At 39.8% G+C, this 25,766-nt stretch overlaps 1 protein-coding gene across 2 annotated transcripts in view; it reads right to left on the bottom strand.

Moving 5' to 3' along the window:
- ANAPC5 (anaphase promoting complex subunit 5) overlaps nucleotides 1–25,766 on the bottom strand; it is a 40,362-nt gene that overhangs the window by 7,173 nt on the left and 7,423 nt on the right. For both annotated transcript variants that reach the window (XM_059893661.1, XM_059893662.1), the window contains 8 exons: nucleotides 21,118–21,184; nucleotides 14,062–14,163; nucleotides 12,988–13,178; nucleotides 9,319–9,400; nucleotides 8,578–8,667; nucleotides 7,183–7,364; nucleotides 5,981–6,116; nucleotides 2,505–2,579 (listed from right to left, as the gene is read on the bottom strand). In XM_059893661.1, coding sequence (XP_059749644.1) covers nucleotides 2,505–2,579; nucleotides 5,981–6,116; nucleotides 7,183–7,364; nucleotides 8,578–8,667; nucleotides 9,319–9,400; nucleotides 12,988–13,178; nucleotides 14,062–14,163; nucleotides 21,118–21,184 — 925 coding nt within the window. The remainder of the gene's footprint in view (nucleotides 1–2,504; nucleotides 2,580–5,980; nucleotides 6,117–7,182; nucleotides 7,365–8,577; nucleotides 8,668–9,318; nucleotides 9,401–12,987; nucleotides 13,179–14,061; nucleotides 14,164–21,117; nucleotides 21,185–25,766) is intronic.

Raw genomic sequence — 25,766 nt, 5'->3', positions numbered from 1 at the left:
GAAGCCTGCGCACCACAACGAAGAGTAGTCCCCACTCCCCGCAACTAGAGAAAGCCCACGCGCAGCAACAAAGACCCAATGCAGCCAAAAAAAAAAAAAAAAAAAAAGAAAAGAACAGAATGGCAGATGTTCACCTCATTATTCAACAGAAATATAAAAGTACTTTTGCTTGCTTAACAAATATCCTTACAATTCACACACTTTGTTTTTAGATTTAAAAAATTTTTTTAAAATATTTCAAGTCTGTGAAAAAGCACTAAGAATAAAATAACAAAACATGTATAGCAACCATCAACTTTGTCAAATCACAACATTTTGCTTTACTTGCTTTGGATACTATTGCACATTATTGAGGTACTTTGCAAATTCCATTCTCCTCTTTCTGTTTTCAAAGGAAGCATTTGATTTGTTGTTTATCATTCCCAATCATTTTTTTTTAAAGAATTTTTTTTAAAGAGTGATCTATGATGATTGATTATTCATTCATTCATTCATTTATTTACTGCACAGCATATGGGATCTTAGTTCCCCGACCAGGGATTGAACCCACACCCCTTGCACTGAAAGCAAGAAGTCTTAACCACTGGACCACCAGGGAAGTTCCCCCAATCATGTTTTTATACTTTTACAAAATATTTACTTATCCTTAAACAATATATAGTATGAAAAAAAAACAATATATAGTATGATCTTACATGTTTTTAAACTTTGTATAAATAAATAGTATCATACTGTATGCATCCTTTGACAACTTGCTTTTAAGCTCAACATTATTTTGGGGAGGCTTACACATGTTAATACAAGTAGTTCTAGTTCATTCCTTTTCACTGATGAATAGTTTTCAATTGTATGAATATGCAACAACTTATCTATTCTCGTGTTGATGGGTATTTAGGTACTTCCAATTTCTCACTCTTCTGAACAATGCTGCAGCAAACACTCCCCTACATCACCCCCTGTGCAACAGTTATTTTGGGTACACAGCAAGCCGTGGAAGAGCTGGGCTGTAGGACATATGCACCTTCTCCTTTACACAGTGCCCATTTGTTCTTCAAATGGGTCACACCAGTTCACACTCCCCACCGGCGGTGTATGACATGACTCATTGCTCCACACGCTTACCAACAACTGGTGGTGTCAGATATTTTACTTTTGGCCAGTCTGATGGGTATGAAATACCTCATTATTTTTTCATTTGTATTTCCCTTGATCAATAGTCAGGCTGAGCATCTTTTCATCTCTTTATCAGCCATACATGTTTTTTCTAGAATGTGAGTTAAATTGTGTCTTTTTTTTTTTTTTACTGTGAACCTTCTTAAAAAAGGCCTAGAACTGTAACCGAAACCGCTCCATCACATTAGCACTACCACAGAACCACGCTTAATTCTTTTTCCCCACAGCATCCTTGGGTGCTAGCTTCTATTTTGTTTGCTTACCACCTTTCCATCTGGGTACTCTGAGTTCAGATCACAGCCAGCAGCAGTGAGATCCCAGCACAGCTCATAAGCAGATGGGCATTCACACCATATCTAATGAGGTGGGGCCAGCAACCCATGTGAACGGAAGTCCCCCCCCAACCTTGGCTCAGGGACCAATAGTAGGAGATTCCCAGGCCATGGTCTCTTATGATTTCAAATTCCCTAATTTAGTTAATATTAAACTTGGTAAGGGGAGGAAGAGAAAGAGGCCCCTCGTAATAGTTTTCTTGGCCCCATCAGAGATGGAAATTGGTGCAACAAGGAACAGAGTGCCTAGGACTGCTTTATAAAGTTCATTCCCTCTGCATACAACATCTTCCCAAAAGGTTATTCAATTCTGGGAGGAAAAGGTTAGAGCTGCCAAGTAGGAGAAAACAGAGTAACAAAACGGAGACCTAATTCTTGATCTATCAAAGGACACTGACGACTTCTTTGCCTATTCCCATACAGTTAGAGATATAAGGAATACTAATTTAAAACCACGAAGACAGGAGTGAAAAAAGCACCCTACTTTTAATCTTTTCTCAGAGTTTATTCCTCAGCCTTCTGGAACGCATTTTACAGAGTCTCCTGTGTTGACCTCAAGGAACCAAGACACGAAGAGGCTGAGGGGAGACTCGAAAATACCCTATTTTGAAAATAATACAGTAAAAATGGTATTTTCACAAATAAATCGGGGCTTCCCTGGTGGCACAGTGGTTGAGAATCCGCCTGCCAATGCAGGGGACACGGGTTCGAGCCCTGGTCTGGGAGGATCCCACATGCCGCGGAGCAGCTGGGCCCGTGAGCCACAACTACTGAGCCTGCGCGTCTGGAGCCTGTGCTCCGCAACGAGAGAGGCCGCGACAGTGAGAGGCCCGCGCACCGCGATGAAGAGTGGCCCCCGCTCGCCGCAACTGGAGAAAGCCCTCACACAGAAACGAAGACCCAACACAGCCATAAATAAATAAATAAATAAATAAAAATTTAAAATAAATAAATAAATAAATAAATAAATAAATCGATGACACACAAAAGGCAGGTTACCTGGGCATGCTGACTGTTAGGTGGGAATCGCTCCTTCAAGTGCTTTAACACTTCTGAAGCTGCAGCGAAACAGCCCTAAAATAGAAAGCCACGATTTGTTTAGCACACCTGTGCTGACACCACGCCTGCTATCCCACTCACAGGACATCGGTATGACTCACCTGTTCTTGGTGCAGCAGCCCCTAGGCAGAGACTGTCAAGTATCAAGGGGCCATTTTTTTTAGGCTCTAATGTATTTCACTTGTACATTTAAAAAAAATTTTTTTAACTACACCTGTAATACATGTTCACTCTAGGAAAAGTACTTACGAAATACATGTGAACAACGAGAAAAAGGCAAATTACTTTTAATCCCACCAAAGATAATCACAGTAATTTCTCGGCGCATATCCTTCTGAACTTCTCATATTCACATGAATATAAAACGTATAAGTATTCCAAAAATAGGTATACATACCATTTTTGTAAATTGCCTATTTACCACATGGTAGGTACTCAATAAATATTTTTTGAATGAATGAATCTTTCCAGTGTCAACAAATACAAATCTATACATCACAGTATTTTATTAGGTAAATAAATTATAGTCCAATCAAAATAATCTCCTTGTTTGGGATATTTTGATTGTTTCCAATTTTTTCCATTTTAAAAATGCTAGAATGTTTATCTTGGTGGATACATCTTTGCATACTTGTCTAATTATTTCCTTAGGATAACACGTTAGAAGTAAAATTGCTGGGCTAAATGGTAGGCACTTTTAAGCTTTTTGATAGGTATATTACTAAATTACCATACAGAAATGTACCAAGTACTCTTATACCAGCATTCTACACCTTTCTCCTCCCCTGATATTTAAGCTTCTTTGCCTTTTTGTTTGATGAAACTGGTTATTTCACTGTGTTAATTTGAATTTCTTTAATGACTAGATTGAAATTTTTCCATGTTTTATAATCATTTATGTTTTTTCTGTGAATACATGTTCATGTCTTTTTTACACTCTTATATTGCTAGAATGTCTATATTATTAAGCCCCCAAAAGCTTTTCAATTTGTCCCTATCCTTTGATCAGGTAGTACATCTTCAGTCTATATAGAAGCTCAGTTAGACCACAGGTGAACTTCTATTTGAAGTGAATTAAGTAGAAAGTATACTGAATTATAATAAAAGTTCATTAATCTTTTTATTCTTGTGATTTTAACTGGCCAATCTTGCCAATTATTTTCATGACTACCATACGGAGTTGGGCATGTGGATCTAGATGGCTGTCAAACCTTCAGGCCAAGTAGAGAGAACAGTGCACACAGCATTACTCCCCCAAAACATTCCTATTGTGACCTGCCATTTCCTGAGGCTGGGAGAGGAATGTGACACGATGAACCAGAGTTACGCAGAAAGAGTAAAGGGGGCCAGATCTCTTAGCACTTCCTCTGGGCTGCAGGAGGAAGCTCGCAAACAGCAGTTCAGACCCCATAACTTCTTTATAGGTTCACCCAAGCCCCAGTCACTACCATAGCAAAGTGCAGCATCCAGTGTATCTAGAGATCAGTTTCAGGACACAACTGGAAGCACAACACAAAGGAAATAAAAGAGCAAATAGAAACTCATGATAAAACTGCCTTCTCCGCAGTTGGCCAAGCTTAATTTCATAGGTGTAAGTCTAACCTGTGTAATTGAAAATGTGACAGTCATCAGCTCAGTGGGTTTATCTACATGGTCAATGTTCTGACACTAGAAAAGTCTTTCTAAGGCAGGTTGAGAAGAGGTGGGGAAAGAGACTGAACTGAAATAAAGTGGCCACTGACTGTCTTCTAGCTGTACAGTCAGAGGTCTCCTAGCACATCCATTGGAGCCAGGCAACAATGGAGTCAGCAGGTCTTTCACATAAGCCCAGAGATGGAAAGATTAATACAGATCCAAAGAGCATGGTATTACCCACAGAAAAAATCACAGAACTATTAACAACTGACCTTGGAGAAAGCTAAGGCTAAAGAATTGAGCCAAGACCAGATTTTTGTAAAGCGGTTCTCCATTCCAGGAAATGAAGAAATAATTTCTACCCTACCTCACTCAAAGAGAACCAAAGGGAAGTTATTCCACTGTTTAAGCTTGGGGTCAGTGGGGAGAATCCTACTTGAAAAAGCCACAAGGGGACACTTTAAATGGGTGGATTGTATGGCATGTGAATTATATCTCAATAAAGTTGTTGGGGAAAAAAAGTCAATGTGAGGCTCATACCAAATACCTAACTGAATGTTCACTGACTCATTTATTACAAATGCTCCACTTAACCAAGGCACCAGCAGAGGAAAAGAATCAACGTTAAAGAGGTCCCAGAACCATTACGAGGGGGGACAGAAGACCAAGAAAGTGATTAATGTGCAACATTCCTGGAGGAAAGCAAACAGCAAGAGCAGCTGGTCTGCTGTTTTAATGTCAGAGTGCTCGGGCGCTGCTTCCCAGATACAGGAAGATAGCAGCTGATGGAGGTGCAGGCAGACGCCATCAGCCAGAGCCCATCCATGCCCTTTGTTTACACAACCACTTAGAGGATTGTAAAATGCTAAAGTATGTCTAGTAGAGAGAAGTATTTATAGACTTCTGAAAGGGGTGGAAACCACTCAGAGATCTCTAGGATGCAGATTAAGGAATATTGAGTGTTATGATGCAACCTAACGATCACACCGCAGAGGTGGAGAAAATAATATGATCAAGGAAATGTGCTTATAGCTAGGCAGCAGTTAGTTAGTTAGAGGGCTTTAGATAAGAGCTTTCCCTGACCTTTTCCCATGGAAGAAGATACTTTTGAGCAAAGGGGAAAGAAAGCCTAGAGCATCATGAGAGACCCTTTAATCAATCCCCTATAAAGAGAATCGTGTGAAATTACTTGGGCTGTAAGTAAAGGTTATGCCCTATTCCAACTGTCTTTCTTTGGAGTCAATCAGACTTGGGTTGAAGATCTGGCACTGACATTTACTGGCTGTGGGTATGGGACTTAGCTCCCTGGAGCTCAGTTTCTTTTCTGTGAAATAGGGGTGATGATAAAGCTGACCTTATGAGGCTACTGTAAGGAATCAGGAAGATGATACATGTAAATCGCTAAGCACAGGGCCCGGCACAGGACAAATGTACAGCAAACCTTAGCTATTGTCATTTTAGCTGTACTCTTATTATGTTCTTCCCTTTCCCAAAAACATACACAGCTCTACTACTCTAAATTTCAAAGACTCCTTTTTATTCCATTTGTTACATAGAAACAGCTGACCTCTTATTCTCTTCCCTGGTGCCGAAAGAGATCAAGTTCAACAAACCTTGCAGACTCCACACCCAGTCCATTTCTACTGGTGGGATTTCACCCTTCCAACCACTTGCATCCAACCAGACCCGTCCAGTGCTTTTCTCAAGCACTAGAGGACAGAAATGGCGGGGCCTACATCGCTCCAGAAGCGCAGGGTCCGGCCACCTGCCCACCTGCTCACCTGCTCTGCGTGCAGCTCAGCGAGGTGGCACAGCGCCACAGCAAATGACTCCGTGTTGTTCTGCTGCACGCCTGCGTTCACCGACTCTAGGCTGTTCATGCTCAGCAACAGCTGGGCTTGCTGCAGGGCCATGGTGCTGGGGAGGAGACACAGGAGAAGCCCCGTCAGTCAAGAGACACAGGCTGCCCTCAGCCACACCCTACAGTTACCGTGGGTGGAAACAGGAGGAGGTTAAGCCCTTCCGCAGGCTCTGGCTTCGGGGGAGCAGCTGCCTCCCAAAGCCAGTTCTCCTGTCCTCGGGACGAGGAGAGCAGAAAAGCATCCTGGATGTGCAGCCCCAAAGAAAACATGTAGTGGTTACGGCACAGTTGGGAGCTCCAAGCTCCAGACCCCCCCACTGCCTCTAATTTTCCCTGTGGTCACAGTATGTTAATTAGTTTTCACGGGTAAATTCAGACCTGATGCCATCCTGGCACCGGCTGCTCTGACAGTGGAAGCAGTGGCTAGTGTCTGCAGCTGTTTCAGACCACATCGTGCCAAAAATTATTTCAAGTACAAGAACAAGACTGATAAAATAGGCACTTCCTTTCATTACTGAATTCCTAGAAACAGCAGATTGTCTAGGTGAGGTAGCTCCAGGATTAAAAATCTGGTTCAGAAGTTTACTTCCAAGCTACAGGAGGCTAAATGGGAATTACACACGAAGCTGGAGACAGTCCAGAGAATACATCCTGGGTAACAGGGAAGCAACTTTCTTTACATAACAGCTTTGGGGTTAAGGGGGTGCTTGGCTTGAGTGACTGCGGCCCATGTCTCCTGCGAACAGGAAGAGAGGTTCCCATCTCAGAGTGCAGGGGCATGGTGCTTGGAGTCAGAGGACCTGGGCTTGAGTCTGGGCTCTGTCACTTGTTAATTCGTTTGTGATCTGGGGCAGATCAGATGTGTGAACCTTGTCCTGTGCATCCTGGAATGGAGATCACCCCCCAGTTACCTCCCAGAGCAGTTGGGAGGAGTAAATAAAAATGCACATAGGAAAAATCTTGGCAAAGTCTGTGCAAAGTAGAAAATGTTTTAAAATTCTAAAGCATTTTCTTTCATCCCCTGTACAAACAACCTCTATCCATTTGGCTTTCACAGAACCAGTTTGCTGGCTTCTGCTCGTCTATAAAAGGATTCGTGCCCTCATAGCCTTGAAGACCCACCTGCGGCCGTAGAGTCTCCAGATGGCTGTTTTCTGTGCGATGCTGATGTCAATGAGCTCTGACAGGCTGTGTTTCCAGTGCAGGAGGTCGGAGTCCTTTAGGGCATCCATAAGTTTGTTTGCTGTCTTCCCAGCAAAAGCTCTCTGCTGAACTAGGGACTGTATTCCCAGAGAGGCGAGGTACTAAGGGGACAGACATACGCACGACTCATGATAGAGATTACGTGACAAAATTTTGTTTTGCTCTTCAGAAATTTGGCATATTTCACATTTCAGCACATGCACAATGACAGCACTATTTAAAAAGAAAGTACCTGTAAGCCTGACCCTGACCCATATGAGATATGTTCCTGAAAAACTGGGGATGGAAGAGAGGGTAATAGTACAATGGGAAGAGCCAGGGCTTTGAAATTAAATGGATCTGGACTTAAGCACTGCCTCTGCCACTTACTGTGTGACCTGGGGCCACTTAGCTTCTTAGACAAGCCCATCTGTAAAATGGGCATCACACCCATCATAAAGAATTATTTTAAGGATTAAAATTAAATAGTATATATCAAACAGTGCTGGGCACATTATGTGCTAAGAGATTAAGAAAGGATGCCTATTATGAGCATAATTATCTTTTCATTAACTTCTGGTATAATTTTCAAGGATGAAAGCTCAACTAAAAAAAGTCCACTTAAATCCGTAACAAACATTGTGCTTAAGAAGTCTATCATTTATTTTTTAATTTTTTTTAGACAGAATAAGGTTCTTTGAGCAATAGTAATCTAGATTCTAACAGTCATTACTATTTCATGTGTAGAGACTATGCCCTTTCAATGACCCTCAGTATTTGTCATTGAGGAATATAATTCAGGTCCTTCCCTATTACTCAAAATGAGAAAGGACAAATCTGCTGGTCAGGTTTACTGGTTCCTGGCTTTGTTTATTATTTCAAACAAGGATCAGCAAACTTGTTCTGTAAAGGGCCAGACAGTAAATAATTTAGGTTTTGCAGGCCACATTTGGTCTATGTCGCATATTCTTCTTTGTTTTTTTTCCCCCAACTATTTAAAAATGTAAAACCCATTCTTAGCTTGAGGGCCATACATAAGCAGGCAGTGAGCCAGATCTGGCCCATGGGCTGTAGAGTTTGCCAATCCCTGGTTTAAAAATAAGCCTTCCCTAAAAATTTTCTAAATAAATATGTGTAAGTTAGTGTTGATCAATAAACTAAACAAAGATGTCATCAAGTTGATAAATGGAACTTTCACAGATGTTATTAGGATAAAGGGAGCAGAGAGAAACCTATCAAGAGAATTTAGTGGTTTAATAATTAAGGTCATATGAAACTACCAAGAATAAAACCATACCATTTGTTTAAACAATCGCACAGAAAGATGAGCCTTACCGGTAACCCAAAATGTACAGCTTTCTTCACAGAATGTTCTAGAAGAACATAGCTATCAGATCTCTTCTGTCCCAGCACGTAAAGCCAGCTCTGGCAAGAGAAGTCATCAAAATGTATCATAACAATAATAATGGCTAATGTTCTACTGAAAGCATCAGCATGGTTGTAAGAACAAATGAACAACAGACAAGATAAATCCTCTAAAATACACTTTCACAAATTATAAACCTAAATGAAACCCATCAAACACATTAAAACCATCAGACTGAAATAATCAAGCCATTTATCTTCTTCACCTCTGTGAGCAGTGAGTGGCAAATGTTCCAGAAAAAAAGCATGAAGCCCCCGTATGGCCTGTAACTGAGAAAGTGAAATTCTCAGGTGGTTGCCGAAGTCTGTGTTCTGCTTGTGCTTGGTGATGATGCTTTGACAGGACAAGGTCTTATCCAGTTACCAGTACTGCAAACACCTTTGTTAATGCCAATGCTTGGTGCGGCAGTTTTGCATGGCAAGCTGCATTAAAACTTGTAGACAAGAAATGTCTCCAAAGTAAAATGGACATCAAGAATTAAGAAAGATAAATAAACATGGGTTGCCTTTCCTGCATTTCCCTGACCATCTAACTAGTTTCCCATCACTGCTGAGGACCTCCCAACTGCAAAACAACCCAATTCAAATGGGACCTTTTGAAGGCCAACTCAACCCAGGGGCAGAACTTCCAAGACAGGAAGGTGGCCTCACCAAGCAATGCTGGAGACACACGTGATCGTTGGACTCCTGGGCAATCCTAATCGCCTCCTGCAGGGCAAGCTCTGCCTGTTGACTAATGACAGACTGAACATTAATAACTCATTAACAACCACAAACATGTACAGGCAACAGTAACAGGAAGTCATCTGTACGGTAATTCACCAGCGTGCAGGCCTCTGGGTTGGAAGTTGAAACCATGGGCTTATTCCCTCGGAGGCACTCCCCTCCCCCAGCGGCAAGAAACAGTAACAGTGGAGATACAGAACATGTCCCTTCTAAGGTGGACTTCTACTAAAAGGGACATGAAGGAACGGCTTTTCTTCATCCCAGCTCCTAAGATTATTTTTTTAGTTGTCTACTGCTGAGGGGAGGGACAAGGAGAGGATGTAAGATTTTACTTTTCATGCCTTCGCTTCTGCATCATTTGAAAAATTTTTTTAACTATAGGATTTGATACTTTTATAATTTTTTCAATCCTAGTTTTTAAAAGTATTTTGAGGATTTTCCCTTCTGAGATGTCTTCTTTCTGCTCATGTGGTTCCCCTCCCTCCGGGATGTGTCCCCCAACCTTGCAACTTCTGTGGAAACTCAGTCAACTGTTCTTGGCCCCACTGGGCCTTCGCTTCTGAAAAAGCCCATAGAAACGCTACCAGCTTGCGGTGCTTAATTAAATACTACTGTGCACCACCCTCTATTTATGTAATCTGTGTTAGTTTTATTCCTTCAACCTGCAGAGGGCACAGAAGTTCTATAAATGCTGGATCACTGAGGATCTCAAAAAAGAATCAGAAATTCTATGGGTAGCACTTACATAGGGAAAAATTTACGTCAAATTTTCTATCAACACGAGCAATAGCCTCACACAATCAATTAAGAGCTGAATTCTTCCTCAATAACTACCTGTTTGAATAAAGAAACCAGATACATTTTTACCCATTTTACATTTCTTTTAAATCCCTTTTAATGCTGAGAGGCACCAGAATATAAGCTATTTGAAGGCAGGAAGCATATCTTTACACACAGGCCCTCAATAAATATCAGTTGATTTAATTTTGTTGAACATCTGATGACCAAATAAATAATGTTACATTTAGAAAAAAGGCTTTTGGGAGAACTGTATAGATAGTATGCTAAAACAGGACTAAAGAAAGACTATTTTTCTCAGGTAGGAAGAAAAGGTAGATTACCAACACAGAAACTTCAAAGTTTCTGGCAAATCCTTAAAGAACCTATGGTTTTCCATTGCTGCTAATCAGAAAAGCCTCTGATAAAAATTTTCAGTAAAAGAGCAAGAGGCAAACTGGTTGTAATGTCTGAAATGCACTGGCTGTCTACGGTTCGCAAAATGCCAGAGCAGAAAGATCTGTAGCCTCTAAACAACAGCTTCCTATGTCATTCAGTGTAAAAGTCAAAGTCCTTACTTGGGCCTACAGGACCCTAAACTCTCTGACCCCTGCCACCTCTACAACCTAGTTCTCCTCTATTCCCCCCTTACTACAGCACTCTAACCACACTACTTGCTCCTCCTCAAACATGCCAAGTAAATCCTGCCTCAGGGCCTTTGCACTTGTTGTTCTAGCTAATAAGGACACTTTCTCCAGATAATGCACAGATTACTCACTCCCTCAATTCCTTTAAATCTCTATTCAAATATTAAGTTAACAGAGGTAAGGGAGGGCCGAGTTGCTACCTTACTATTGAAACAGAAATTTACAAATTGACGAATAAGTGATTTGTGTGTATATCTGGAAGAGGAGTGTTACTTATGAAATCAACAGTACCCCCCATCATCATTCTCTAATCCTTTATCCTGACCTATCACTACCTGATACATTATAATTATGTTCAGTGCTGTTTATTATTTATTTCCCCCACTGTAAGCTCCATGAGAACAGGGGTATTTTTTTTCCTTTTTTTTTCCACTCCTGATCCCCAGCACCTAGAACAGTGCCTAGTACATAGTAGATGCTCAATAAGCAACTATAAAGATTTTCAAGAAATCTCCACAATCCTATTAGCTAAGTGAGAAAGATTTATACAAGCCCATAGCTCCAGGACTAAAAATAAAGAAGCCTGGAGTTGAGTAAATCAGAAATTAATTAGTAATTAATTCCATACAGTTAGCTGTCTATCCACTGATAATACTGTAAATATAGAGAAATTCATCAACACATTAATTACTTGTATCTAGCAGACTGCATACAAATTTCCAAACCCTAGGGCAAGCTGTGTGTGTAACACAGAGATAGGTTACTGGCAAATATTACAAATGGTGCTGCTATTTATTATGAGTACATAAAACATGAACGGCCCTGATCAAAGAGGTTATTAAAGCTGGGCAGAAAAAAAGAAGTTGACTCTTAAAAGATAATATGGAATCTCACAAAATCATGAAGTTCAGAGTAGCCTTAAACATTTTTTGGTTCAAGTATCAATCTGACACTTGGATTCCCTTAATGTCACCCCTGCTGCACACATGAGCACTCTGCTGACACCTTCCTCAGAAGGTTCCATACAAGGAAACCTCCTCCTTATAAGGAGCAAAAAATGTTTTGCCCTTTAACTTGCACTTACCAGCTCCCAATCTTCTCTAGTAGTCACACCCTTGATCAGTCTAAGCCCTTTTCACATGACCTTCACTACAGGAAGATGTCAAACACATGCTTGGCTAAATCATTTCTTTTCCAGGCTAAACATTCTCACATCCTTCCCACACTATTTAAATGACATGGCTTTGAATGCCTCCAGTGAGACTGTCCCCCCCACAAGCTCCAGCTTGTCTATGCCCCTTTTAAAATGTGACAACCAGAAGTTAATGGAATTTCCTGGTTGTTGCCTGGGCCATAGAGCAAGGGGTAGAAGTCTCAATTCTTGAACTTGGGACACTATACTTCCATTAATACACTCTAGTCTCTATTCAAAGATGCCTGTGGTAGAAACCATATTTTTCTTAAATGGGAAAAAGCCACACAGGAGGCAGAGAGACTCTTTCAATTAGTAATTTCCTACCTTTTCACCATTATTCACATTATTTCATTATTTCCAAAATAGCCTCCATATTTTGAAGGTTTTTATCCCCTTAACTCTTTACTAAATAATAACTGATCAATTTCCTATTTTTATTTATTAAAATCACAGGCATATCTTAGCAATGGCATAAGTCAGTGTCACGCACCGAGCTGCCTGAATTCTAACCAAAAGCACAAACGTGACGTTCGGTAAGCCACGCAGTCTTTTATGCAGTAAAGACACAACTTCCTTTTGGCTTTTTGAAATACCGAAAATAACTTTTACATCCCCATTATTACCTCTGAAAAATCCTGTTGGGAATCTCTGGCCTAATGACCTAATTTCCTTTTAATTCAGTGGCCGTTATTCTTAGAAGTAAAGAAAGAAAGAGGCCGTGCACTTGGATGGTAATGCTAAATAGTGACACCAGGGGGCAGACTCTTTAGGCAGAAGGTTTTTGGTAACTTCTGTTCACTGCAAAAAGCTTCCTTCTTTAGAAGTTATTGACAAGTCCAGGTTGAACAGGCTCTTTCTTTTCTCCTTTTCCTTTTTTTTTTTTAAATACAGCATATTAAAAAGAAAATACATCTCAATTAACATCTGAGAGATAATTTCTTCAATTTCCGCATGAACAAAAGTCTATAAACTTACTAGTGACCAAAGCGGCAGTGCAGGGCGGCCAGGTTCAGAGCAGCGTATCTCAAGCTCCGGCCATAGCCCTCTTCCCCGTTACTTTTGCTTTCGGCTCCAGTAAGAATCAGGCGGTCAAAATAATGAAGGAGGCTGTGTGTTGAACTGAAAACATCTTGGACCCGGAGGTTGTTTAAGTAGCTGAGGTAGTGCTAAAACAAGAAACAATTAACATATTTTAAATGCTCTGCTTCCTCTTGTGTAATATTAATTCAGAGAGGTCCACTGGCTGCAAACACCTGTGTATCCCCTACCATTTTAACAAGATGGTCATAGTTTAGCTTAATCTTTTCCCCACAGGCAGGATTAAATAGGCTTAAGATACATTAGCTGGTTTGGGTACCCTTTCCCCCCAGAAGGTGTACGCAAACGAAAAAAGGGAATTCCATTAGAATTTGTGACAGAGTTTTATCCTAAATATTCATCCACTATGCCACTGGTTATATTAGGATCCATGGGTGATATGTGAGGATGGAGGGGGAATCACCTAGCGCAGGTATTAAGGAATAGTGTGAGTACAAAACTAAAGATCTTAAAACTTGAATTCAGGGCTTCCCTGGTGGCACAGTGGTTAAGAATCCACCTGCCAATGCAGGGGACACGGGTTCGAGCCCTGGTCCGGGAAGATCCCACATGTCGCAGAGCAACTAACCCTGTGCGCCACAACTACTGAGCCTGCGCTCTAGAGCCCATGAGCCACAACTGCTGAGCCTGCGTGCCACAACTAATGAAGCCCATGCGTCTAGAGCCCGTGCTCTGCAACAAGAGAAGCCACCACAATGAGAAGCCCACGCACCACAACGAAGAGTAGCCCCCGCTCGCCACAACTAGAGAAAGAAATCCCCCCCGGGCCAGTAGGGGTGGAGGTGGGAGGGAAAGCTTTGCAACCTAGGCTGAGTCGTTTCCGTGCCAACAACATGATTTCTTTCCAAGAACCCGGGTCATTCGGCCAATCCTCATTTGCACAACTACTCAATGGAAGAGTTGTCTTGTCCCTGCTTTCCAACTTAGCAACAAATTCTGGAAAAGACTCACCGCTTCAGCAAAATCAGGATTAAATTTCAACAAGTTGTTCAACTCTTTCTGCAAAGAAGCTGGAGTGAGGGCTTTAGTCTCATCATTCTTTAACAAAGAAGCCTGAAATTTTAAAATGACAACTCAGTAGAAAGAAATGGCCAATAAACATATGGACATGTATACTAAATAGCATCATCTGATTACTTTTTTTTCCGCACCTACACTCTCCTCTTGACCATGCAGAACACTGTTTCCTCTTCCTGGAATTCTAAGCTTCCCAACCACCCATCCACATAGTCTTCCATGCAAACTCCTGCTCAGCCTTCAGGGCCCAATTTAGATTTCAGCCATCTGCTTCTATCACCTTCTAAACTAGATAAGGTCCTATAAGTACCTACATGTTCCCACAAGCTCCCTGCACTAACCCTTCCTGCAGTACTTATCAAATTATATGAAAAGTACCAGCTGACCCACCCCCAGACTGTAAGTGCCTTCAAGGCAGGAAGTATGTATCTCCAGCCTGGCAAAGGGAGATACACACTTGCCCTACTCTTGGTTATCTGTTTCATATGGATGGTACCAGCAATGATTATATAAAAATGTAGAAAATGACTCCTAAATTAATGATTAGTACTTAACTGCATTATGGACTCTTCAATTTTAGCTAGACAAATTTTTCTTTATGAGTAATAATAATTTCTAATTATATTTGAATTCATTATATTATAGAAGATTCCAAAAATATGGAAAAGCATACAGAAGAAAACAAAAATCATCTGTAATCCTTCCACCCAGAAATAACACTATTTTTATGTCAGTGTATCTCATTCCAGTCTTTTTTCTGTGTGTGTGTGTGTGTGTGTGTGTACATATGTATGTGTTTATACATATATATATATGGATACTTTTTTAACAAAGTTAGAATATATCATTTTATTACCTGCTTTTTTCATGTAATAATATATTATAAATTTGTCTCATCATCAAATGGTCTTTGAAACTACAATTTTTTAAGCAAAAGTATTAACCCTTTGTCATAGGTATTGCAAATCCTTTTTCCCATTTTGTTGTTTGAGTTTTAATTTTGTTAGAACATGTACTGACATGTAGATGTTTTTCATTCTTATGCTGAAAAATCAAATGATCTCCTACGTGTTTTCTTCCACAGCTTTTATGTTTAGAAAGTCTTTCCCCACCCAGAGATCAGTTAAAAGTTAATATGTAACATTCACAGAGGGATGGAGAGGATGAAAAGGCAGAGGGCTATGTACCAGATGAAGGAACAAGATAAAACCCCAGAAAAACAACTAAATGAAGTGGACATAGGCAACCTTCCAGTAAAAGAATTCAAAATAATGATAGTGAAGATGATCCAGGACCTCGGAAAAAGAATGGAGGCAAAGACTGAGAAGACGCAAGAAATGTTTAACAAAGATCTAGAAGAATTAAAGAACAAACAAACAGAGATGAACAACACAATAACTGAAATGAAAAATACACTAGAAGGAATCAGTAGCAGAATAACTGAGGCAGAAGAACGGATAAATGACCTGGAAGACAGAATGGTGGAATTCACTGCTGCGAAACAGAATAAAGAAAAAAGAAATGAAGACAGCCTAAGAGACCTCTGGGACAACATTAAACACAACAACATTCGCATTATAGGAGTCCCAGAAGGAGAAGAGAGAGAGAAAGGACCTGAGAAAATATCTGAAGAGATTATAGTCGAAAACATCCCTAACATGGGAAACGAAATAGCCACCCAAGTCCAGGAAGCGCAGAGACTCCCATACAGGATAAACCCAAAGAGAAACATGCCGAGACACATAGTAATCAAACTGGCAAAAATTAAAGACAAAGAAAAATTATTGAAAGCAGCAAGGGAAAAACGACAAATAACATACAAGGGAACTCCCATAAGGTTAACAGCTGATTTCTCAGCAGAAACTCTACAAGCCAGAAGGGAGTGGCATGACATACTTAAAGTGATGAAAGGGAAGAACCTACAACCAAGATTACCCAGCAAGGATCTCATTCAGATTCGATGGAGAAATCAAAAACTTTACAGATAAGCAAAAGCTAAGAGAATTCAGCACCACCAAACCAGCTCTACAACAAATGCTAAAGGAACTTCTCTAAGTGGGAAACACAAGAGAAGAAAAGGACCTACAAAAACAAACCCAAAACAATTAAGAAAATGGTCATAGGAACATACATATCGATAACTACCTTAAACGTGAATGGATTAAATGCTCCAACCAAAAGACACAGGCTTGCTGAATGGATACAAAAACAAGACCCATATATATGCTGTCTAAAAGAGATCCACTTCAGACCTAGGGACACATACAGACTGAAAGTGAGGGGATGGAAACAGATATTCCATGCAAATGGAAATCAAAAGAAAGCTGGAGTAGCAATACTCATATCAGATAAAATAGACTTTAAAATAAAGAATGTTACAAGAGACAAGGAAGGACACTACATAATGATCAAGGGATCAATCTAAGAAGAAGATGTAACAATTATAAATATATATGCACCCAACACAGGAGCACCTCAATACATAAGGCAACTGCTAACAGCTATAAAAGAGGAAATCGACAGTAACACAATAATAGTGGGGGACTTTAACACCTCACTTACACCAATGGACAGATCATCCAAACAGAAAATGAATAAGGAAACACAAGCTTTAAATGACACAATAGACCAGATAGATTTAGTTGATATTTATAGGACATTCCATCCAAAAACAGCAGATTACACTTTCTTCTCAAGTGAGCACGGAACATTCTCCAGGATAGATCACATCTTGGGTCACAAATCAAGCCTCAGTAAATTTAAGAAAACTGAAATCATATCAAGCATCTTTTCTGACCACAACGCTATGAGATTAGAAATCAATTACAGGGGAAAAAACGTAAAAAACACAAACACATGGAGGCTAAACAATACGTTACTAAATAACCAAGAGATCACTGAAGAAATCAAAAAACATCTAGAGACAAATGATAATGAAAACACGACCATCCAAAACCTATGGGATGCAGCAAAAGCAGTTCTAAGAGGGAAGTTTATAGCTATACAAGCCTACCTCAAGATACAAGAAAAATCTCAAATAAACAATCTAACCTTACACCTAAAGGAAGTAGAGAAAGAAGAAACAAAACCCAAAGTTAGCAGAAGGAAAGAAATCATAAAGATCAGAGCAGAAATAAATGAAATAGAAACAAAGAAAACAATAGCAAAGATCAATAAAACTAAAAGCTGGTTCTTTGAGAAGATAAACAAAATTGATAAACCATTAGCCAGACTCATCAAGAAAAAGAGGGAGAGGACTCAAATCAATAAAATTAGAAATGAAAAAGGAGAAGTTACAACAGACACTGCAGAAATACAAAGCACACTAAGAGAATACTACAAGCAACTCTATGCCAATAAAATGGACAACCTGGAAGAAATGGACAAATTCTTAGAAAGGGATAACCTTCCAAGACTGAACCAGGAAGAAATAGAAATATGAACAGACCAATCACAAGTAATGAAATTGAAACTGTGATTAAAAATCTTCCAACAAACAAAAGTCCAGGACCAGATGGCTTCACAGGTGAATTCTACCAAACATTTAGAGAAGAGCTAACACCCATCCTTCTCAAACTCTTCCAAAATATTGTGGAGGAAGGAACATTCCCAAACACATTCTGTGAGGCCACCATCACCCTGATAACAAAACCAGACAAAGGTACTACAAAAAAAGAAAATTACAGACCAATATCACTGATGAATATAGATGCAAAAATCCTCAACAAAATACTAGCAAACAGAATCCAACAACACATTAAAAGGATCATACACCATGAGCAAGTGGAATTTATCCCAGGGATGCAAGGATTCTTCAATATATGCAAATCAATCCATGTGATACACCATATTAACAAATTGAAGAATAAAAACCATATGATCATCTCAATAGATGCAGAAAAATCTTTTGACAAAATTCAACACCCATTTATGATAAAAACTCTCCAGAAAGTGGGCATAGAGAGAACCTACTTCAACATAATAAAGGCCATATACGACAAACCCACAGCAAACATCATTCTCAATGGTGGAAAACTGAAAGCATTTCCTCTAAGATCAGGAACAAGACAAGGATGTCCACTCTCACCACTATTATTCAACATAGTTTTGGAAGTCCTAGCCATGGCAATCAGAGAAGAAAAAGAAATAAAAGGAATACAAATTGGAAAAGAAGAAGTAAAACTGTCACAGTTTGCAGATGACATGATACTATACATAGAGAAACCTAAAGATGCCACCAGAAAACTACTAGAGCTAATCAATGAATTTGGTAAAGTTGCAGGATACAAAATGAATGCACAGAAATCTCTTGCATTCCTATACACTAATGATGAAAAATCTGAAAGAGAAATTAAGGAGACACTCCCATCTACCATTTCAACAAAAAGAATAAAATACCTAGGAATAAACCTACCTAGGAGACAAAAGACCTGTATGCAGAAAACTATAAGACACTGATGAAAGAAATGAAAGATGATACCAACAGATGGAGAGATATACCATGTTCTTGGATTGGAAGAATCAATATTGTGAAAATGACTATACTACCCAAAGCAATCTACAGATTCAATGCAATCCCTATCAAATTACCAATGGCATTTTTTACAGAACTAGAACAAAAAATCTTAAAATTTGTATGGAGACACAAAAGACCCCGAATAGCCAAAGCAGTCTTGAGGGAAAAAAATGGAGCTGGAGGAATCAGACTCCCTGACTTCAGACTATACTACAAAGCTACAGTAACCAAGACAATATGGTACTGGCACAAAAACAGAAATATAGATCAATGGAACAGGATAGAAAGCCCCGAGATAAACCCACACACCTATGGTCAACTAATTTAAGACAAAGGAGGCAAAGATACACAATGCAGAAAAGACAGTCTCTTCAATAAGTGGTGCTGGGAAAACTGGACAGCTACATGTAAAAGAATGAAATTAGAACACTCCCTAACACCATACACAAAAATAAACTCAAAATGGATTAGAGACCTAAATGTAAGACCGGACACTATAAAACTCTTAGAGGAAAACATAGGAAGAACACTCTTTGACATAAATCACAGCAAGATCTTTTTTGATCCACCTCCTAGAGTACTGGAAATAAAAACAAAAATAAACAAATGGGACCTAATGAAACTTCAAAGCTTTTGCAAAGCAAAGGAAACTACAAACAAGACAAAAAGACAACCCTCAGAATGGGAGAACATATTTGCAAACGAATCAACGGACAAAGGATTAATCTCCAAAATATATAAACAGCTCATGCAGCTCAACATTAAAAAAACAAACAACCCAATCCAAAAATGGGCAGAAGACCTAAATAGACATTTCTCCAAAGAGGACATACAGACGGCCAAGAAGCACATGAAAAGCTGCTCAACATCACTAATTATTAGAGAAATGCAAATCAAAACTACAATGAGGTATCACCTCACACCAGTTAGAATGGGCATCATCAGAAAATCTACAAACAACAAATGCTGGAGAGGGTGTGGAGAAAAGGGAACCCTCTTGTACTGTTGGTGGGAATGTAAATTGATAACAGCCACTATGGAGAACAGTATGGAGGTTCCTTAAAAAACTAAAAGTAGAATTACCATATGACCCAGCAATCCCACTACTGGGCATATACCCAGAGAAAACCATAATTCAAAAAGACACATGCACCCCAATGTTCATTGCAGCACTATTTACAAAAGCCAGGTCATGGAAGCAACCTAAATGCTCATGGACAGACGAGTGGATAAAGAAGATGTGTTACATATATACAATGGAATATTACTCAGCCATAAAAAGGAACGAAATTGGGTCATTTGTAGAGACATGGATGAATCTAGAGACTGTCATACAGAGTGAAGTAAGTCAGAAAGAGAAGAACAAATATCGCATATTAACGCATATATGTGGAACCTAGAAAAATGGTACAGATGAACCAGTTTGCAGGGCAAAAATTGAGACACAGATGTAGAGGACAAACGTATGGACACCAAGGGGGGAAAGCCGTGGGGGGGTGGTGGTGGTGGGATGAACTGGGCGATTGGGATTGACATGTATACGCTGATGTATATAAAATGGATGACTAATAAGAACCTGCTGTATAAAAAAATAAATAAAATAAAATTCAAAAAAAAAAAGTTAATATGTAGTTCCTCCTGGTCTAATTATAACCTTAAATGTTTATAGTTAAGCCTTTAATCCACGTGTAAAGTACTGAGGTGCAAAGATGAGGTGAAGATCCAGGTCTATTTTTTCCTCTACAGTTAACCAATTGTCTAGATGAGTTTTTCTAATCTGTTTAAAATTCATCTGCAGGGGTGATTTTATCACCTGCATCTAGATCTAAACATTACATCTTTCTGCAGAAAGAAAATTAATAACAAAAATAGGGAAAACTAGAAAAGTAGAGCAAAAATCAAAATTCTATGCTGAAAAATAACATGGGAGAAAAACATTCAGCTTATATGACCAAAAAAAAGGAAAAAGTATGGCTCAAAAACACCAGTAAGAAATGTCTGGGGTAAAAGTGTACCGATGCTTGCAACTTGAAATGTATCAAAAAATAAGATGAAATGGTGGCTATATGGGTAGATATATGATAAACAGAGCAAAATATTAATTGTAGGATCTCGATGATGGGTATATGGGTATTCACTATATAATGCTTTTCAATTTGTATTTCTGTTTGAAAATGTCCATGATAAAGTGTTGGGGAAAAGGGAAGTAAGTCTTCTAAATCACATTTTTGGGCTGTGTTAGTCACACACCATTACTAAATGAACATGCATTATGACCCTAACAGAGAAATAAAATCACACAGAAAATAGGAAGGGACACATAGCTACAACTGCATTGTTAGTAAAGAAAAACTGACCAAGAATAAGAATAATGCTGTTTCACTAATAAACCTACTCACATAACAAATATATGCCATGACGTATAATGTCACAGGATTAAAAAAAAAAAATTCATGACCAATTACAGAACATACCTGTTGAGAAAGAAAAAATTCTGCTTGTTTTTGGGACAGAGGCCCACTGCAAGATACCTCCTCTTCTCTGGAAAAAAAACAAATCAAAACTAATAAAGAATTACACAATAGTGAAAATGATAATGCTTTACAAAGTCAAATAGATTCTTCATCAGAAAAGTTAAAAAACTTTTAAAATTAATTCTCTCTTCTCAGGAATAGAAAAGACATGCTTAAAAAGTGATGTTGAATGACCTGCCGAAGTTCACATGATATAATTATGGACAGATGTAGATCTCAACTGTATATAGCCTCCAGCATGATCTTTCTGAAATGCAAGTCTATCGTCCCTGATTTAAAGCCCTCCTGTGGTATCTCATCACCTTCCAGAATAAAGTCTGCACTGCTTAGCAGGGCAGGTGCAATGCTTCCTGAGTGCTCTTACCTCTCTCCTCTGCCTTCTCTTTCTCACCCACACCCCAGCCCTGATGAACTCCTTACAGTCTCCTATCATGCCAAGATGCCCCCCTGCTTCCTCAACCTGTAGGGCCCATTTTCCATCCACTGTTGCACTGTTGTACCATCCGTCATTCAAGAATACCTCAAGTGTCATATCCTCCAAGAATCTATCCTGACCTCTCTCATTTGAGCTCCCACTGTCTCCCAGAGATAGGGATCACTGCATCTAGCACTGCCACACTGGCTGTTCATACCTATATTTGTATATGAACACCCAGTCCGTGCCCAGGCACACAGTGGGCACTCAGAGTTTGGGAAATGAATGAATAAAAAGTCTCTAACTCCTCGCTACACATATAAGATGGTGCTGTATTCAAGAACAAGAAAAAGAGGCCTTATCTAAGAAATAACCATTTGCCTAGAAGTTTAGAGCACACAGAACCAACAAACAAGAAATATACTTATATAAATCTAGACTTGAGAAATCTATACATGCACAGTCTTATTTTTGACAGCAAAGTATGAATAATACCCTTTTGCCACATGACTGAATAAATGGCTTCTCTATACAGGATTACAATAAGTAGAAAAATCAATATTTACTCATCAATAATATTTTTATAAGCACTCTGTGTCTAATACAGCAGTTCTCAAACTGTTTCATGCAAACAATATGTAAACAGGTATTCCAAAAGAAAAAAAAAATGCTGCTGAGGTTAAATCACTTGGAGAAAGCTGTACACCCTCTCTTCCTTGGGAGATTCATGATACACATTAGAGAAATCCAACAGAGAGACACTTTATTCACTTTTGTTTAATGTACCATTTACCAAACTCATTTGAATGAAGAATCCTTTCCTCACATCTCTCAAGAAGCACTAGTGTTCCACAGAAAACACTTTGGCAAGAGCTGCTCTAATATTCTCTTGGTTACATTTTTGATACAAGGCAGCAAGCATATCAGATTCTACAGGTATCGGAGCTGCCAAGGACCAGCCCTGACCAGCATAACAAAGATCAGCGAAATAACAGTGACCTAGAGGGAAATGGAAAGAAAATTCACAGGCCAAGTTCTCAAATGGAAAACAGCTAAGTGTCTGGGCAATAAGAAGCCCTTTTCTCTTAACATATCCTTCAAAGAAAGTAAGCCCAAGGCTTGAAATAAATATGACTATACACAAAAAGGCTAGAGACAGACAAGGATCTGAATGAAATGGGACACACCACTCCCAGTCCCACCCTCCTCTAAGGTCCATGATGCTCACTGTTACCAAATGCTTTATTTACTTAAACCCTTCCCCCCAAAAAGATTTGAGGTAGCTTGTAACACAGGACACAAGAACAATAAGGTTAATAAAACAGAAAGAGAAAACCAGAATCACATAAAGCGAAATTGCTACAAATGAAGGCAAACACATTTGCTATAAATGAAGAACAAGATTGGCTCTGGCTTCCATGGTGGCAACAGTGGCCGACGTGAACAAGCTTGGGAAGAGCAAGTAAAAATACCATGGCCCAAACCATCCTTTTACTGACTCCTTCTTTGCCTCCTCAGGGCCTCAAACACATGCCAGAGAAAGTAACTCTTAAAAAGCCACAGGGCTTCCCTGGTGGCGCAGTGGTTGAGAATCTGCCTGCCAATGCAGGGGACACGGGTTCGAGCCCTGGTCTGGGAAGATCCCACATGCCGCGGAGCAACTGGGCCCGTGAGCCACAATTACTGAGCCTGCGCTTCTGGAGCCTGTGCTCCGCAACAAGAGAGGCCGCGATAGTGAGAGGCCCGCGCACCGCGATGAAGAGTGGCCCCCGCTTGCCACAATTGGAGGAAGCCCTCGCACAGAAACGAAGACCCAACACAGCCATAAATAAATAAATAAAAATAAAATTAAAAAAAAAAAAAAGCCACAAAGGGGGACTTCCCCTGGTAGTCGAGTGGCTAAGACTCCATGCTCCCAATTCAGGGAGCCCAGGTTCGATCCCTGGTCAGGGAACTAAACCCCGCATGCCGCAACTAAAAGCCTGGCATGCCACAACTAAAGGTCCTGTACGTGGCAACGAAGATCCCGAGGGCCACAACTAAGACCCAGCGCAGCCAAATAAATAAATTAAAAAAAAAAAAAAGCCACAAATGTATTCAATTTAGGAAGGGGGTTACTCCTTTAGGAAAAGGACTCAAGTATACCTTGTTTATGAATCCCATTACCAGTTGAGACAGAATTTTAGACTTACAAGTGCTATACATCAAAGGCATTTAACCTGGGTCCACGGATGGGCTTTAGGAGCCCATGAACCTTGTAAAACTGTATGTAAAATATGCATTTTTAATGTGGGGATAGTACATGGCATTCATCAGATTCTCAAAAGGACTCTGGAAACTCCTCTAAAGGGCTCAAATCACCCACTATAACTGAAATTTTAAAAATATAACATAGGATTAAACAATCAACAGACTGGGGTGTTTATGCACTTGCGATGCATAAAACACAAGTCTAGGTCCCCCAAGAAAATGTCTTAATGGGCTTACAGTCTTGGTCAAGGTTAAGACCAGCCCACATGAAAAGATGGCAATAAACAATAAATACCAAGAATTAATATGATCTCTGCACTTAGAAAAGGGAGAAATCACTCCAGCTGAAGTGGTGGGGACCCTGAAAGTTGGCAAGGAGTGAAGAAATGACGAGGAAGGAAGAAGGCATTCCAGGAAAGGAAACCAAAAGATGCAGAATGGGAAAATGCCTGGCCTGTTAGAGGGATACAAGCACACGTGGCTGGCTGGCGTAAAGGATCCAAGTTGAGGAACAGAAATTAAGGTCAGAAAGGTCAACTGTGGAAGGCCTCAAATAGCAGGCTGGGAGACTTTGTGAATCTCTGGAGACTTCTGAGCAGGGTGATGACAAGACAAAAGCAGGGGAGGGGAAGGACTGAGATTGGGAACAGTTACTAAACACCCAGGAGGCCATGAGGACCTGATCCCTTCTGAGGTGCGTGACCGGCGCGGTGATCCAACCCCTCCTCCCGACTTGTGTGCTCAGGCCACACTGTCCTCCGTCTGTCCCTCCAATATGTCAGCTTGTCCTGTCTTGGGAGCTGTGAGTCTGCATGTGCTCTGGCAACTCTTCTCGGGGCTGGCTCCTTCGTCACCTAGCTCCCAGTCTTAAAGGGCCCTTCCCTGACAGCACCCCACAGTTATTCTGTATCCCTGTGTCCCAGTCATTCCTTTCCTGCACTGACGCTCTCTGAAGTTACATTATTTATTAATTTAGTTACCTCTCGATTACCTGATCCTCCCCACATAACTCCATGAGGACAGGGACTTTCTCCTCTGCGCTGACAACACAGCAGCTAGCATAGTGCTTGGCACACCAGAAGCACTGAATAAGTATTTGCTGAATAAATTAATGAATTTGGGAGATTTATATTAAATCACTGGCAAGTGAAGAAATGCCAGAGAACTTCTACTTTTCTTAGGTCTTTTTAGAAGCACAGAGAAGATGTAGTTCCAGCAGCTTGCAGACTAGTAGCCTCCGCTGCAAACTCACAAGGTGTAACCCTGTAAGCCCCCCTCTCTTATTGCAGGAAACAAATGCTGCCCTGTAGCAACAACGAGCAAATGAAAAGCTGAAGCTAAATGTCAGTCTGTACTTTCTTCTGTAATTGGATTTTTTAAAAACACCTGATAAACATTCGTTCACTGAATATTTATTCCCTCCCTTCTAAATTAATAGGTGGGTCCCCCTTTTTCAAACAGTAGTAATTTCATTGTAGGATGGGAGAGTTGCAAGCTAGTCAGTGTTACTCTGGCCTTTCTAATTTTAATACAAATTTCTAGGGCAAGAAAAATAATTTCCCTGAAGAAAGCAAGATCTAAAAACATTCTAATAACTAAGAAAGGAGGGGAGGGAGGGAGGGAAGAAAGAAAGGAAGAAAGGAAGGAAGAAAATGAAAGGGCTAAAGTGAGAAGCCTCTCATAATGCAATAAAACACTAGAAAAGAACACAGAAAGAAAAAAATGAAATTTTCCTTTTTAAAAGAATCAAGAAATATATGTAAATATACATTATGAAATTTTAAAAATCCTATAACAAGTAAAAATCATTTCTTTTTGGACAAAGAATTATAATACTTAAGTAGAATAATATTTAAATAATACATTTCTTCTATTTCAGTGATGAAATTCAGTTTACTAAATGCACACTATTTTCTGAAACCAT

Source organism: Balaenoptera ricei, chromosome 14 (genome assembly GCF_028023285.1).
Source record: "Balaenoptera ricei isolate mBalRic1 chromosome 14, mBalRic1.hap2, whole genome shotgun sequence".
Taxonomy (NCBI): domain Eukaryota; kingdom Metazoa; phylum Chordata; class Mammalia; order Artiodactyla; family Balaenopteridae; genus Balaenoptera; species Balaenoptera ricei.
Note: the sequence above shows the minus strand (reverse complement) of the source record. Positions and strands in the feature narration are given on the sequence as shown.